Source organism: Molossus molossus, unplaced genomic scaffold (genome assembly GCF_014108415.1).
Source record: "Molossus molossus isolate mMolMol1 unplaced genomic scaffold, mMolMol1.p scaffold_m16_p_1, whole genome shotgun sequence".
Classification (NCBI taxonomy): domain Eukaryota; kingdom Metazoa; phylum Chordata; class Mammalia; order Chiroptera; family Molossidae; genus Molossus; species Molossus molossus.
The window spans coordinates 207804648-207821766 of record NW_023425344.1 but is presented as its reverse complement, the minus strand read 5'-3'; the positions used below and the strand labels follow the sequence as shown (position 1 = coordinate 207821766).

Genomic DNA, 17119 nt, shown 5'->3' with positions numbered 1-17119 from the left:
TTAATGTAAAGTGCCAAGGAAACAGAAAAGGTGAAGTTTATGCCTGTCCTTTAGGACACACTAAGAAACACTAAGTTTAAGGGGGGGAGGGGTGCATAAAATAAACAGATTATTTGAAAATAAGAATAAAACACACCCATCCGGGGCCTTGTTGAGCCCTGAGGAGGGGTGCTGGGCACCTGGACAGTCGGCCCAGAGGTGACTGTCTCTGAGCTGAGCCCTGGAAGATAAGCAGGACTTGGGTGCAACAGGGACAGGTTTTCACAGGCTAACAGAACTGGAAGAAGAAAGGTCGGAATGTGAACCACCACGGTGTGGAAACAGGAATTAATGGCCGATGTTCAGCACGGAAATCAAGGTGCAGGACAGTCAGAAAGGAACCGCAAAGGCTGGCAGGAGCCGCTTCCTGCAAAGATCTTCAGTCACGTCTGGGCGCCTAGACTTCACTCTGCAGGTGAGAGGAGCCCGTGGAGGTTTCAATCAGGAGCAAAATCAAACCTCCACGGTAGTGCTGCTGAGAGCTGGAACCCGGGAGGTGGGAGAAACAATGATGGGGAAGGAAGGCAACAGACATTCAGGAAGTTAACAAAAACAAGGGAATTTTACTTCTTTAAAAAAAATTTTTTTTTTTTTATTGATTAAAGAGAGAGAGGAAGGGAGAAGGAGAGTTAGAAACATAGAACACAGAACATCGATTGGCCGCCTCCTGCATGCCCCCCACTGGGGACCAGGCATGTGCCCTGACCGCGAACCGAACCAGCGACCTCTTGGTGCAGGGGTCGACGCTCAACCACTGAGCCACACCGGCCGGGCAGGAATTTTATTTCTTAAGCTGGGCGATGGGTTATCAAGTGTTTATGTAGAGGCTGTTCTGGTTGACTGGATGGGACAGGGAGAAAGAAGGGTGATGAAGGGAGAGGTCTGACTCTCAAGGTTCTGGTGGCTGGGTAGGGCAGTGCCACTCGCTGAGACTAGAACACAGAGGCAGGAATACATGGACCTGAGGTGGTGGGAAGAAGGTGAGTCTGACAGGGTATATTTTGAATTTAAGATGCCTCATGGACAAAGGGGAGAAGTGGTTATTAAAAGCATTCAGCCCTGGCTGGTTGCTCAGTGGTTAGCGCGTCCGCCCTCGGACCAGAGAGTCATGGGTTCAGTTTCGGTCAAGGGCACGTACCTCAGTTGCGGTTCGATGCCCAGCCCTGGTTGGGGTCGTGTGGGAGGCAACCAGTCGATGTCACATCGATGTCTCTCTCTCTCTCCCTGCCCCTCAGTCTATCTAAAAGTCAATGGAAAGATATCCTCAGGTGAGGATTTAAAAGAATTAAAAAAGAAAAAAGCATTAAGTTGGACAAAATCTCCCAAGATTGGGAGGGGTTAGGTGTCAGGTGCAGCTGAGACATTCAGGAAGTGAAAAGTGTTCACTTGAGGTGGCAGTTTAAAGGTCACTGGTGGCCTCAGGGACAGCTCTCGAGTGGAGTGGCGGGGAAAGAAGGCAGACGGAAGGGGTTGAGAAGCACACGTGGGAAGTAAAGAAGTCAGACAGTCAAATACAAGTCACTTTTTCAAGAAGCTTTACTGAGAAGGGACGATGAGGGAGACAGCCTTTCTTTGCCTTCCTTCTTTCCCGAGGATGGGGTGGTGTGAACCAAACGTCCACGCCTGTCCTGACTGAGGGAGAGTGAGTTTGAGCAGAGGCTCAAGGTAAAGCAGAGAGAGAAGTTACAGCAGAGACCGGGGGGGAGGGCGGGAACAGGAGCAGATGGGGTGGGGTGGAGAAAGGACAGTTATGACAGTTCATGTTGGAATAACCCACATTTTCTTGCGTAGTGGGGAGATGACGGTCAGAGCAAGGAGCTCACTTGCACACAGGGTCCCCGACTTCCAGAATGGTTCAATTTATGATTTTATGACTATGGTGTGAAAGTAATATGCATTCAGCAGGAACCATACTTTGAATTTTGAGTGATTTTTTCCTGGGCTAGCCATGTGCTGTTCGGGACTGTCCGTGATGCTGGGTAGCGGCCGTGAGCCACAGGGTCAACGAGGGTCAACAACAGACACTCGGCATCCACTATTGCATTTTTGCTTTAGTTCAGTGCTTCGAACATGCTTCAGGCTGTGCTCAGGCTGTCGGCTCTGCTAATGTCGGGTACCCAAACCACTATTCTGTTTTTCTCTTTCAGCATAGTATTCAATAAATTACGAGATATTCAACACTTTATTATAAAACAGGCTGTGTGCTGGATGATTTTGCCTAACTATAGGCAAATGTAAGTGTTCTGAGCACATTTAAGGCAGGCTAAGCTAAGCTATGATGGTTAGGTAGGTTAGGTGTATTGAATGCATCTCAACAATATTTTCAACTTACAATGGAGTTGATTGGGAAGGAGAAAATGCTGCTCAAATTAAGAGTCAATAAAAAGATCAAGGCTATGTAAATGCCAAAAGAAGGCTGGCAAATCCCAAGTTCCACCATATTTGGCATGGAGAGCAATCTTCTTGGCCATTAACTATAAGCCAACCAAGTACATCAAGGGATCACGTACCATGCTCCCAAATATTACATTTATAATTGGGCATCATGAAGGATTTCACTGGCCACCAAACATCTGGGTTCCCCTTTCTTGACACAAAATGAGTAGCATACATTGAACTAGAAACGTATTAGCGAGGACACTTTAGGATTTGAAAACAGTGCCTACCCAAGAAGGGAAGTAAGCCTCCGGCTCAAAGTACTTTCCATAGTGCTTGTTCCTTTTGAAGTTCCCAAGGTCAGCCTGCAGGGCGAAGGCTGCCAGCAGGAAGTAGGCCTCCTCGCGGAGCACACACTGCGAGTGCAGAACTTGTTTTCTCAGGTGCCAGTAATAATAGTATCGTGCTGCTCTGTCACTAGGAAAATAAGAGAAAACAGAACTCACATTTTGATGATACAATCCAATGGCATGTAAACAGAACCCCGATCCTGCTATCCTTGCTGACAAGGGCTCTTCTGTTTCTGCTCCCTCCCCACTCACTGAAAAGGAGAGGTCGTTGGGACACCTGATCGCCGCCTCGCTGAATTCTGAGCCAGACTGCCCGGACCGCAAAAATAACATGTCCTAAGACCCGTAACATTCGATTCATTTACAGACTGGAAAAAAGGTCTGAATCCTTCCACTAATGTGGTAAATATTTCATTGACTAAGTATGACCATAGAGGCCTAGGCATTTGTTGTGGTAAATAATTTTGTTCCAATAATGCTGCGCGCATAACATAAATAAGGACACATTTGAGGGGACAATGTTGGCTTTAATGCTTTCCTGTTCTTTTTTGTTTTTCAGTTGAGCACATTACAAATACTCTAAGGCCCTTTTAAAATGCTTCTGTTTATGAGACTCTAGAAAAAAATTTAACTACAAATGGTGTTATTTTTTTCCTCTCAGAATGAATGAACTGAAAAATGCTTCCCTTAAATCTTTTTTTTTTTTTCACTAAGTGGATGTTACTTTATGGGTATGTTTTAATAGGCACATGTTATGACAATCATGATACTCCTCAAAAATGGAAATACTAACAGTGCACTCATTACAATCCGATGAGGTCAGAAATACAGTCCCCATTAAACATGTTGAGTAAGAAGTGCTGACTGGGAAAAACATGGTCAAGCTCCAAAGGGAGGTCACAGGCATATAGGACGCCTCTGTGATCAAAGCCAAATACGAGAGAAAAATGTATGTGTATATTTAATGAGCTTATTTGCCTCCCTATTATTTTAGGTTGAATGTTTACCTGAGATTCATAGCTCATTAGCTGATGATAAAAACATATGCGTTTATTTTAACCAAGATTGTGTTTAAGTATGAAGGGTTTAAAAATACAGCTTTTAAAAATAAAATAAAAATAAAGCATGTATGTAATTTTTTTCCCCTTGTCACAGAGTTCTTTGCAGAGCACTTCTTTTTATAATGCTGACCACAGTGTTTGGACTAGTTCATCCTAAAGGAAGGGGCAGAAGTAGAGGCATAAATTAAGCCTTCATTAGCCCCAGGGAGTTAATTAGTGGCTAAATAATATATTTTCTTTCTTTCCAGTGCATTCCATACTTAGTAGGTAAAATGAGTAAAAATTTTATATAAACTGGGAATAACTAAAAAGTTTCTCAGCCTTTAAAAAAAATCTTTATGGGCTAATATATTTTACTTTTTAATGCGCATGCGGCGGTGAAATAAATATAAAGAGCAACTCTCACGTGTAACTGCTAGGCAAATGTATCTTTGTCTCCTACAGGGGGGTTCTCAAAGTTTAACAGTAAATAAGTAAAACACGGAGTTCACATTTCTAGCGTTTTTTACCAGCCAACAAAATCACCTCTGAAAGTTTTCTGCACTGAACCCTCCTATGCAAATAATAAACTTGCTTCTGAAACAGTGAATTCGGAGTTTGTATTGTGAGCAGAGGTTCATGCAGCCACCTCCAGAAAAAGAGTCAGTTACCTGCCCTTGCCAAATGGCATCTAAGATCCTCACAGGAAGGCTCTATTGGGCGTAATCTTAGCTTTAAAGCTAATGCCAAGAACAGAAGCAAGACCCCCCAAAGTGAAAAGAAAACCAGGCTGTGTAAACACTGATGCGTTTTTATAGGAGAGAGTTCTTGCTGCGGCCCCACCCCCCAACTAAATAATACATAATCCTTTCATCAATTTCTCTACGCTTCACAAAAGTGCTAGTTCCTTCTTAAATGAAGTAACTTTTCAGTACTTGATTTGTAATTGAAAATGTGGAATACAGAAAATGTGAACCAGTGATATCGCTAACATGTTCACTGAGAGCCTAACATGATCATTCATTCATTTAATAAGTATTTATTGAGTGCATACTGTATCTCTGTCGTAGGATCTGAGGATACATGCACGTGCACAAAGATTTTTAAAAATTTTTTAAAATCCCTGCTCTTACAGAATTTATAGTCTGGCAGGTGCAGACAAACGCAAGTTCTTCTTTTGGTTATAAGTACTTCAGTTGGTTTATTTATGTTAGAAGATGAGAGCTATGGGAAATAAAGTTTTAGAATCTCTCCCTGTCCTCATACCTGATCAGTCTGCCGTTTTCCACATAGTACTGCACACGGAAGTGGATGATCATAGGAGGTCCAAATTGGTCAATACCCTAAAACAAAGACACATTAAAATCAGCTATTTTAGTGACTTCAACAATGGATTTCAAAAGTAGTAAAATACCATTATTTACAAGACACTTTTTAAACACTGAGAGGTTTTATCTACTTCTAGCGTGTGGCCTTGCAGCCAGTAGACAGCTGTCCCATATGGACACCAGATTCATGCAAAACCAGGAAGTTATAAAGCATCATCACTGCATCTGATACTCACTCACTGTAATGCCAATGACAACATAAGGGAAGATAAAAATAAATGCCAGTGGAAATTTCTAGCTGAGATACAGCTCCTTTCTCAGCTCTGTCCCCTGTGGTGACCATTTGCTCCTCATTACAAATGTTCTCTTGTTCCTGACATTCCACATACCAAATTCTAATATGCTGTTTGTTTATTTAGACATCCATGCTGCTTACTTTGTAGTTCGCTTTGAAGTAGCCTTCCAGTTTATTCCAAGAATTCTTAAATACAAATTGGAGGATCTAGGATTAGACACTGGGGATTTATTCCTTACTTACGAGGATGATCCTGAAAACACTAGATAAATCCCTTCTGAGTGATCCTCTCATGTAAACGGGACTGATGTTTACTAAAGAAAGGCCCCAGCACAACAAATAACAAAGTATCAAACATAAGGATAGTAAAAGTAGATTCAAAAACTGCTAATAATATTTAGAACAGCAGTTTGACAACTATCATAGCCTCTAAAGAGCAACACATATTTTTTTTATTTTGAAGCATTACCCCATGATTACTGAAAAGTTATTATTCAACATTATTTAAACAGATATCCAAAATCTAGTTATATGCTATAAGCTATTAATACTTCATTAATGTGACATTTTAGAACTTTCGAAATTCATTTTCCTTTCCCATTCTCTACTGTATAAAATGTTGTTTACAGTATTTTTAATGTATACTAGCTAAAATAAACCTTTCTAAAAATCAAAATAATTTTGCTCATAAATGTAATCTCACCCAAGTGACTTCGTATTGTCGTACCTTGCTGGCCTCTTTCTTCCATTCTTTTGGACAATACTTATAAAGCTTTTGTGACAATTCCATATACACGTGCTCATTATCTGTACATTAAAAAAAGGAGACAAGATGATAAAACTGGTTAGATTTTTTTTTTTAAGAAAAGAATATACCAAAAAACAGGTTTTAAAAAAAGCCTCAAGATTTGTGAATGTACTCTGAATTCACATACTACCAAGAAAAAGTAACAAGATACTAAGACACAAGTTCTGTGGGCTAGACACTAACGAGGGTCTTTATGAATTATTTTGCTTTTTGTAATACGGAACTCATACTACTAACACACGTACTATTTAGAAGAAATATTATTTTCCCACTCCTGCTTTGACTTAGTTTCTAGGGTCATTACAGCTTCCTGGGTGTCCCTTGGTTTTACTCAAACATGCTTTTGTTTACCTCACAGAAAACTCTTCTTACAAGTGCCAAACAATGAAACGGTGCAGAAACACCATCTCAACTATATAAGATATTAGATAACACTGATGCTAATCAGACATTTTCAAGTGAGGAGGCTGACCCACACTCTGTGAAGAACAGTCTTCAAGTGTTCTCCACGTAAAACACAGCACGACAAAGTGATAAACCATTACTCATGCTGCCTTCGGGAGTGATCTTGTGGGAAGAGGAAAAGAATCTTATGCAAAACAAGAAGGAATGCCAAAATATTTCTTCAAGAAGAACAGAAAGACTGCTAAAAACCCATGTAAAAATGATCTAAATATGTGAAAACAAGCTAGTAAAAAATATAAAAATATTTCAGACATCCCAAAGAAAATCTTTTAGGAGAAATTTATTTCACAAGACAATACTTGAGCATTCCTATCCTGTCAAAAGTTTTTAATGCTTTAAAAAAAAAACACAAAAAAACAAAACAACCAACCTAATTCCTTTTTCTCTAACCCTCACTGAGGGCTCACAGGAAACTACATGGAAATGTACTCAATCTGGAAGGGAAGTGTGTCCCCTCGGCTATTCCAAGGATAACATACTTAACCACACTGTCACTCCTGACTGAATGCTGGGTTCAACTGGAAAAGCATCCTAAGAGAATAGGAAGGGTAAAGCCACTCTTGGTCTACAAATGACAATACTAAATCAACCACTGTGAATGAAAGGGATAAGAAAAAGGTCCCAGAGAAAGAAAGACATAGCTCTTAAATCCACGTATCAGATCGATTAACACCATCTCCCATCTCTCATGTGTTACTGATTAAACAAGAAATGGACAAGACCAGACAACCTTCCCGCTGAACCTGATTTGTGTTTGGCTTGAGCTCCCGTCTGAAGACGCAACACAATGAATGTAACTGAGACTGCTCACCATAACAGCACACACACAGCCTTCAAGTACCACAGTCTCTGCCATCTGACAATCTGACCAGAGCTTCGCTCTTCAAACATCCTCAAGCATATATCACTCCTGCAGAGCAGATGGCACAGCAACTCCCATTTGGCATGTGAGAAAACTGAAACTGAGGAAGTCGAGCGACATGTCTACAGCCACACAGTTAGCGAGTTGCAGAACCAGAATTAGAACCAGGTCATCAGAGTCCCGTTCCAATATTCTGTCACCATATTACAATCTCTCTTTTAAAAAGAACATCTTAAAAACCCTTATTTTGAAACCTAAGGAAGCTGTAAACTGGTTTTATTAGACTGACTTGTTCAACAACAAAGATCAACAGTCTGGCTGCAGTTGTAGTGAGAAGAATCAACTTCGAACAGGGAGCACAAGTAAAGTTACTCAGAATCCACTGAGCACCTTATTTCCTCCCCGACCCTTTTTGGAAAGAACGGCTGAGGTATGTACCAAACCAGGGATGGAGCTGAGCATTTGTGTTTTTATTGCTTTAACTACCAGAGGATGAAACTGAAGAGCAAATGGTTGATTCATCGGTTCCTGATGTGTTTCCTGCTCTCACCTCGCCTGAAAATACGACTGAAAACAGTTCACGTTTTGGAGGAGAAAGGCCTTGCTTACCAGTTGATCCCGACACACTTTCCAACCTGACAGAGCTAAGCATTTTATGGTCCTAACCAGATCTCAAGGTATCATAAACCTTTACATTTAAACCAATTCCAGTAGTAGAAAATAATTCATATCCAAGTATAAAATATAAAAACATGTCACAAAAAATTCTCCTTGAAAAACTGAGTAAAGATATGAAAGGTGTTTGGCATCTAGAAGATTAGAGAAAAATGTTAAATTGATTTTAGAGAGAAAAAGGGGAAGAGGGAGGGGGAGAGAGAGGAAGCGGGGAAGGAAGGGAGGGAGAGGGGAGGGAAGGGAGGGAGGGAGGGAGAGGGGAGGAAGGGAGAGGGGAGGGAAGGGAGGGAGGGAGGGAGAGGGGAGGAAGGGAGAGGGGAGGGAAGGGAGGGAGGGAGGGAGAGGGGAGGGACGGAGAGGGGAGAGAGAGGGGAAGGGAGGGAGGGAGGGAGAGGGAGGAGGGAGGGAGAGGGGAGAGAAGGGAGGGAGAGGGAGGGAAGGGAGAGAGGGAAGGGAGGGAGAGGGGAACGAGAAGGAAAGACGAGGTGTTGGGGGTGGGGAGCGAGAGGGAGAAGGTCAGTTCTGACTGGTGATAGAACCTGCAACGTGGGCATGTGCCCTGACTGGGAATTGAACTCGCCACCTTTTGGCATGCAGAATGATGCTCCAACCCCCTGAGCCACAGCAGCCAGGGCCTAGAGAAATTTTAAAATATGATGTGAAGAAAGCGTATAAGAAATGGCTACAGATAAACCCTGGGAACGTGAACTAACAAGGTGTTAGGAGAAGAGAAATCCTTTCCTTGAAAATCTTCTCCACATAAAGTATACAGAGGAAACTGATCCTATACCTTAAAGTCATACATTCTGACTGGAGAAAAGAGAAGGGGTAAGGAGAAAATAACAGAAAATAAGAGTAATTAATAGAACACTTTGTTATATAGTCAATAGCAAGTGAATCTGAATAGAGGAAAGTCAGTTTTATTACATCTACATTTCTTTTCATGCCAAAAATTATAAAACAAATTAAATTACAAAAACATCCAACCTAATTTCCTACTAGCTCCAGCTGCTCCCTCTGTGTAAGGAAACAAAAATCAAGCTTGGTTCATTAAAACAGAAAAGATCAAACACATAAAATCCAGACTCTTAAAGAGGAAACAATTTTTAAGTTCAAACTATAATAAAACATGATCTAAGATTCTAAATCTTGTAGAAAAATACATAAGACTTAAGTTTAAAAGACAAATACTCGACTAAAAGTGATGATCAGTTTACGGGTATTTTCAGAATCACAATTTTATAACATACCCAATTTAAGTTTCAGGTATAAAATGTCATTTTCTTAGAGATAGTTAGCTAACTCCATCAGAGATGAGAATAAGACTTACTCTGTATAACACTGAGTCCAAAGAGGTGACAGTCCTTTAGCCTGAGTAGGTCACACACCTGGACCAGCAACTGGTGACACAAAATTTTAACCTATAGGGGGAAAAAAACAACTTGAGATAAAAATTCAACCAAGTCCAAACAATGAGCCACACTGGGCAATTTAATGCATCCTAAAGAGATTCCTTGAAAGGATAAGCGGATACCAGCAAAAAAACTGTCAGTGTATTGAAAATGTCTACTTTAATTTGTGGCTGAGTTTTAATAATGATTATCACAATACAAATTTTTACAACATGGTTATCAAGTACCAATGCAATCTTGTAGAAGACTCATAAATCTTACGACACATGGGTAAAGCCTTAGTCTAATCCATTAGGGGGCAAAACAAATATTTCAGAAGGAACCCAAAACAGCCTACTTAGATTATCAAAAGTATTAATTTAGCAAGTATCTTTATAAGGAAAGTTTTCCTCTTGATGGTCTAAGCAAAATATTCATATATTGTACAATACATGAACTCCAAGCTTTTATTCATCTTAATTAATCATTTTATTGTTTTATACCTTTTAGTTACCTAAACCAGGTTTCTTTTCTGAATCCTAATATAATTCAAACATCATAAAACTACATTAATATAAAACCCTGGGAATAAATTATTCTGAAAAGTCACATAATGAATGATAAATTAAAAGATACAGTCTCAAGACTTCTCAACTGGCCTGGCTGGTGTGGCTCAGTGGTTGAGCACTGACCCACGCACCAGGAGGTCGCCAGTTTGATTCCAGGTCAGGGCACTTGCCCAGGTTGTGGGCCTGATCCCCAGTGGGGGGCATGCAGGAGTCGGCCAATTGATGTTCTCTCTCATCGATGTTTCTATTTCTCTCTCCCTCTCCTTTCCTTTCTCTCTAAAATCAATAAAGAAAAAAAAAAACTTCTCAAATGTTTAATGAAGTGTTTTGGGGGGATAGTAATTGTGTGAGTATACCTTGTTGAATTCAGAATCACTAAAGCACACTAGAGTTGAAATTGACTTTAAGAGACCCTACCGGTCAAAATCTTCATTTTACAGAAAAAAATAAAACCCAGAAAGCTTAAAATCAAGTGATAAAGGCAGACAACTCACAACTTTCTCATCCATGTAGCATATTATTATTATATGTGCATATTAAAATATGTGCAATGTGATAGTTTATCATTTCAGCTATATCTATTATGTGTGGCATTTCACCTCTCATTTGTATTATAACTTGCAAATTCTGTCTTCAATGATAATGACACCAATTACAGTTTTAATTATTACAAATTCTAAATTAGTGAATTCTGCATTAATGCCTTTTTATCATGCCTTAATATGTCACTCAGATTCAAAAAAATAACAACACGCTGAGATCCCTCAATAACTGACGATTCAGAATGGTGACAATGACAAATTCAGTAAGAAAAATAGGTTTACCACTCTTTTCCACATTCATTATTAAAAGGCAACTAATCTGAAGCACCTTACCCGCTGGAAAGTGCAAACGGTGTCTAAGTAAGGCCAGAGTAGCACAGATTCAGCTGGCTGGAAGCACCAGGGACCCAGCATAGCTGGAATGGTGTCTTGTTTTATACTCAGGATATACAGTGGGCATTCAGTAAATATTTGATGAATGAAAGCGAGGAGTCTGATTTCCCTGTGAGCTCCTTTTGTTCTGTCCCACAATTACAGACTACTCTGACCCACTGAGCAGATCATTTTATAAATGTGCTATTGAAGAATTTAGGGAAAAGGCAAGATAGGTGGGGAGACAGGTAGGGGGGTCAATGAGGGAAAAAAGGGGGAACATCTGTGATATTTTCAACAATAAAGATAAATAAAATAAAAATAAAAAAGAATTTAGGGAAAACGTATTAGGGCAAACCCACCAACACCACTGAGAGAACACGTTTGCCAGCAGAAAATCACTATCATCTTCATTCATTAAACAGACTTTGGGCTTTGAGTTCTACATAACCATAATTCCACTCTACAAATAAGCTTAAATAAGCAGAATGATAAAGGGAAAAGTATCACATGTTACATAAAATTGAACTATATACTACAAATTTGAGACTTAGAATGCCATATAGTCTAGGGTACTTTACTCCTTAGTTTTGACTGTATTTCAAAATGTAATATGCAAAGCACATAGGATACAAATGTGATGAGAAGTTAACAGAAAATTCTCAAAGCACAACTGTACATAAAAATAAACTATGCTGTACTGTAACTGTTGTTCAAATAATGCCATACTTTCTTCCATACCTCCCATATAATTATTATTATTCTGCAAGTTAAAATCAAGTACGTGGAGCCTACTGATAAAGCTCTTTAACTATCAAATAAGTGCAGTGTTCTTGTTTAAAAACTGCAATTAACTAAGGCTGGGGCCCTGAGTTTCACATGCTGTGAAAACAAGCTGGGGTTTTTGTGTTGGCATATTATGAGTCTTTTAAGGCTACACTTTAGCTGTTGTGAAATGTTTCGTTCTTTAATCTTTAGGAGCAATGGGAACTTTAAAAAGTGCTATAGAGTAGGAGGTATTAAGAATAAAAATTAAGGCATTATCTAAAAATATACTCTACATGGAAGTTTTTTAATAAAAACAGCATTTGATCCTAAGTGTCAATGGTTTGCTTTGAGCAAGAAGGTTTACAATAGGTTCCAAGAAAAATAAAAACTGTTCACACTAGTCTTAGTGAAGAAGTATATGCGTTTGGTCACAGTTTATATCATTCAAAAATTCCGTGGCTCTTATATTTACCATGATTTTATTTCCAAAATTTTCCAAGTTTCCACATTCAACACTTATCGATGATTAAGTTAATTTAAAACAGCCCCTATCAGTTTAACTCATGGAGAATTTGGAATGACCAAAACACTACATTTACCCCACATGCAGAAAGACAATATTCTATCAACTACACTTGTCAGAGAATAAACTTTCTTTGTTTAAAAGACTCTTTAGAAAAAAATCAGACCATTAATGAAATAGTTTTTCCTACAGTTAATTTCTTATACCACAACTCTACAAACATCAACTGCTATTTTCTTAATACAAAAATGACACTTTGTAGGAAAAGACCGACCTTTGGCAACCTTGAACGGTTTGGAGCAGTGAGGGGTTCCCATACTCCTTAACCCAGCCCCTCCCTCCTTGGGTCCAAAAGCTTGATAGAGAGGAGTGGGCCAAGGCAGGGGATCTACATGTCCTGAAATAAGAAGCGGCCTACACGGGGTTCAGACTCTCCGTGTGTTTCACTAACACGGCCCCCAGTTGAAATGAGGGTTGCCATAAGCTCTTTATGCATGCCAGAGCTTTAAATCCTTGCAATGTCCCTGTGAGGAGAGTAAGATTATCTACACTTTAAAGATGAGGAAACTGAAGCAAACACCGAACTTGCCTAAGGTGCAGAGCAACTTGTGGACTATGGGTTTTTACCTAGGCCCCTGCCACTCTAAATCCTCCTCAATCATGACATGTGGCTTTACAGTCCATGCTCACAGTCCTGACGATCCTGCAGGAATTATCATACTGATTTGGCAAAAGAAGGGAATTAAAGAAGTGTAAAACTAATCTCTGAGTGAGGAATAAAAGTAATAGTAGCAGCTACCATCTGCGTGTGAGAAATTATGCTATATGCTAACTCTTGATTCTCACAATCACTCTGTACTGTAGGTACTAGTTTCATTTAGAGGTGAAGATGTTGAAGCTGAGGGAGGTTTAATGAACTTTCCAAGAGTCATTCAGACATGGGATTTGAATTCAGGTCTGTGTGTTTTCAATACATACATGTCTTTTCACTACCATACGGCCCCTCAATTATTCTTCACAAAAGGTAGGCAGGAAGGGCGCTAATATAAATCAAGTGCCTACTATGTGCTCAGTACTGGGAAAGTGGCTTCTGCAAGAGGGGAAGGTGAGTGAGCTTAAGCAACTTGTCCAAAGGTCATAAAACTAGTAAACTGTAGAGTCAAAATATGAACAATCTTACAGCATTTTCAACAATGATGATAAATATATTACTAATGATCAACACTGACTTTGCCTTTACTATGTATTCTAAGGACTAGGACACAGACACAATGTCAAAAACGCAATCCAGTAAAAAGAGTTCTGTGGAATTAAACAAGGTGGTGCCAATATGAAAGTCTTTGTCTGTCTGGCTTGATTTTAATCTATCTATAGCACCCGTTCAGGGAATCTTTTAAACACAGATTCCCATATACTACCCTAGAACTTACTACATCGGCATCTTCAAGGAGTGAAGTACAATGGTCTGAAGATGTAACAGGCTCACCAAATAATCCTGATGTACATGAAAGTTTTAAAGCCACTGATGTACAACAATGAATGGAGTGACTATCTTCCAATCTGTTCTCTACAATTATCTTCCTCAACTGAGCTTTTAGTACAAATTAATTTCCTAGAAAATTATTGTCAGCTCTCAGTATTTCTCATGAAGTCACTTCCTACCACTTACTGAGATCAGTCAGGTTTTGTTACACATCCTATATGTGTGCATAAACACACACAAACACGTGTACCCATAGTCCACCAGGTGAAAAGATAGAAATGGAATTGAGAAAAGTTTCCTAAGTGCTTATACTATATGATTATGTATATTTTTAAAACTGAGTGGATACATTTTCGTATAACTGTATAAAAGAACTCAAATAGCATGCTCACATATATAAGTAAATTATGTTTTAATATATTTTGCCAGTGCCCATAATGAACTAGAGATATGCTGCCAATTTTTATTAGGTTTTAAAAACCAAATGCTACAAAACATAATAGTCTGTCATTTAACACATCAAAATCAACTCAGGAACCCTGAGTACCTAATCAAAAAAAAAAAAAATTCTGCCCGACAGATGATAAAGTTAATTCAATAGGCAGATTTGCCTCTCAGACAACCCCTATGAACAAAAACAAGGTTGTATTAGTAAATCAAGAAACTATGGTGGTTGTCAGAATAAAGCCAAAATAGTTATGGTAGTAAGTAGAACCTTTTACTATCTAAATGTTTTAATGGTGCCATTTAAATATCATGTATATTCAGTATAACACTTACAAATATTTTTTTATACAGCAGTTGGGTTAAAATACAGTAGTACATAGCAAAGAAAACTAATTCAAGGCATGCACTAAGGCAATTTTTTTCCTTAATTCTATCAGAATATAATCAGTGAAAATTGATAATAAGGAAGAAAGGTTGGAAAATGTTAAGCATGCTATTGATTACCATAAAGTTGTTTGGCAATTTCTACCAAAGCTAAACATACATATACCTTGAGATATAAAATTCCACTCTAGGGTATAAGCCCAGAAATGTATACATATGTGCATACACATAAAATGTTCATAACATTTTTACTAATAATAGTCCCAAATTTAAAAATAACCCAATACCTATTAACAATAGTATAAGATACTGAGCGTAGTCACAATGGAGTATTATACAACAATGAAAAGGAAAGAATGACTATTACATGCAATAAAGTAGATGAATTTCACAGGCCAAATATTGAGTAATAGAAGCCAGATACAAAAGAGAACATATCACAAAAGTTCAGTGTCATGAAGTTCAGAAACAAGCAAAATTACTCTATGGTGACAGAGGTGGGATTAGTTGTTACCCTTTGGGTGGAGATTATTGACCAGGAAGAGTCACAAAAGATCTTTCCAGGGCGCTGAAAATGTACTATATCTAAGTTCAGTGATGATCACATGGATGTACACTTGTAAAAATTCATTGAGCTGCACACTTAAGAAGATTTCTATACTTTGCGGCATGTAAATTATCACTCAATTTTAAAGTTAAAAAAAACCCCACACAACAACAAAAAAAACCAGCTCTGGCTAGTTTGGCTCAGCAGTTAGAGTGTCAGCCCGCGGATCAAAGAGTCACAGGTTCAATTCCAGTCAGGGGCACGTACCTTGGTTGTGGTTCAGTCCATGGCCCTAATCAGGGTCATGCAGGAGGCAACCAACCGATGTGTCTCTCTCACACTGATGTTTCTCTCTCTCTCTCTCTCTATCTATATCTCTCCTTCCCACTCTGTCTGAAAACAAATGGAAAACTAACCTTGGGTGAGAATTTAAAAAAAAAAATAGGAGTAGAAAAAATAATGTCATATTCCTTAATGCCCAGGTGAACTTAAAGATAATTAACCTTCACTCATGAAGCATAAGAAACAGTTTAAGCCCGGCTGGTGTGGCTCAGTGGATTGAGCACTGTCCCATGGACTGAGAGGTGCAAACTCGATTCCCCGTCATGGCACATCCCCAGTTGCAGGCTCGATCCCCAGTAAGGGACGTGCAGGAGGCAGCCCACTGATGTTCCTCTCTGACATCAATGTTTCTATCTCTCTCTCTCTGAAAAATCAATAAAAACATATTTAAAAAAAAATAAAAACAACAACAAAAAACACTACTGAGGGACAATATTTAAAGAAAAGACAAAGAAATAGCTTAATGTTCAAAAGCACAGCCTAATCTTGAAATTGGCTAGACTTAAGTTACTATTAAAACAATGATCAAGCCCTGGCCAGTTTGGCTCAGAGGTTAGAGCGTCGGCCTGCGGTCCTGAGAGACCCGGGTTCGGTTCCCCCTAAGGGCATGTACCTCGGTTGCGGTTCGTCCCCAGCCCTGGTCGGTCGTGCGGGTGGCAGCCACTCGATGTGTCCCTTTCACGTCGATGTTTCTCTCTCTCTCTCTGTGCCTCTCTCTCCCTCCCACTCTACCTGAGCAAAGAATGGAAAAATGTCCTCGGGTGAGGATAAAAAAAAAAATAATAAAATAAATAAATAAATAAATAAATAAATAAAACAATGATCAAACATTAAGAAGCTAGAAGTTATTGCTATTTCATGTGTGTAGGTACAACTCAAAAGCATTCAAAAAGCAAATTCATGTTATATCTCAATACAAATAATATTTCAATAAAGGTTAAAAATAGCAAAGTGTTTGTTTTTCTATAATGTAGTGACCATAATTCTCTAATTTTACCCAGGCAAGAGAATGCTGAAGGCAGCTGCATGTAAGCCCTAACTCAGAGTTCATCCCTGCGTAGACTACTGGGACACCCCAATCCACCACATTATTAATGGTCTCATTCTGTAGCAACTTCACCCTTAATTAACCAGGTCATCACTTGGATGTGGTCACTGGTGAGAACACAATTATTTAAACATTTCTAAAGTGGGACCTACTCACATTTATGATGATGTTCAGAGATTCGTCGTTGGGAAGGAAAATACACACACTCCGGCGGTCTTGCATGACTCTGTTGTTATGGAAGTTCAGTTTGTTCATTGTGTGTGGGCTCTCTAGTGGTCAGGGCCGGGCTCCGAGTCCTCGGGAATTCCTCTGGATCCGAGAACTCCAAAGCCTAACGCTGCTCCTCATCACACGTTCAACAGGAGAAGCGTCATGACGGTCCACTATGTAGGTTTCATAGCTGTGAAAAAAGCCCAAAACCGGTCATGAATAAAGGCGGCGAGACTGGTGAGCAGACTTGGAGAT

General features: G+C 39.4%; 1 protein-coding gene across 2 annotated transcripts in view; it reads right to left on the bottom strand.

The window, feature by feature from the left end:
• FRMD6 (FERM domain containing 6) overlaps positions 1 to 17119 on the bottom strand; it is an 84250-nt gene that overhangs the window by 27269 nt on the left and 39862 nt on the right. The window contains exons 2-6 of one of the 2 annotated variants that reach the window (XM_036245116.1): positions 16811 to 17054; positions 9569 to 9659; positions 6156 to 6235; positions 5072 to 5148; positions 2706 to 2892 (exon numbers count right to left, since the gene is read on the bottom strand). In XM_036245116.1, the coding sequence (XP_036101009.1) occupies positions 2706 to 2892; positions 5072 to 5148; positions 6156 to 6235; positions 9569 to 9659; positions 16811 to 16909 (534 nt within the window). In that variant the 5' untranslated portion in view covers positions 16910 to 17054. Of the gene's footprint in view, positions 1 to 2705; positions 2893 to 5071; positions 5149 to 6131; positions 6236 to 9568; positions 9660 to 16810; positions 17055 to 17119 lie in introns of both variants that reach the window. The other variant, XM_036245107.1, reaches the window with a different exon arrangement.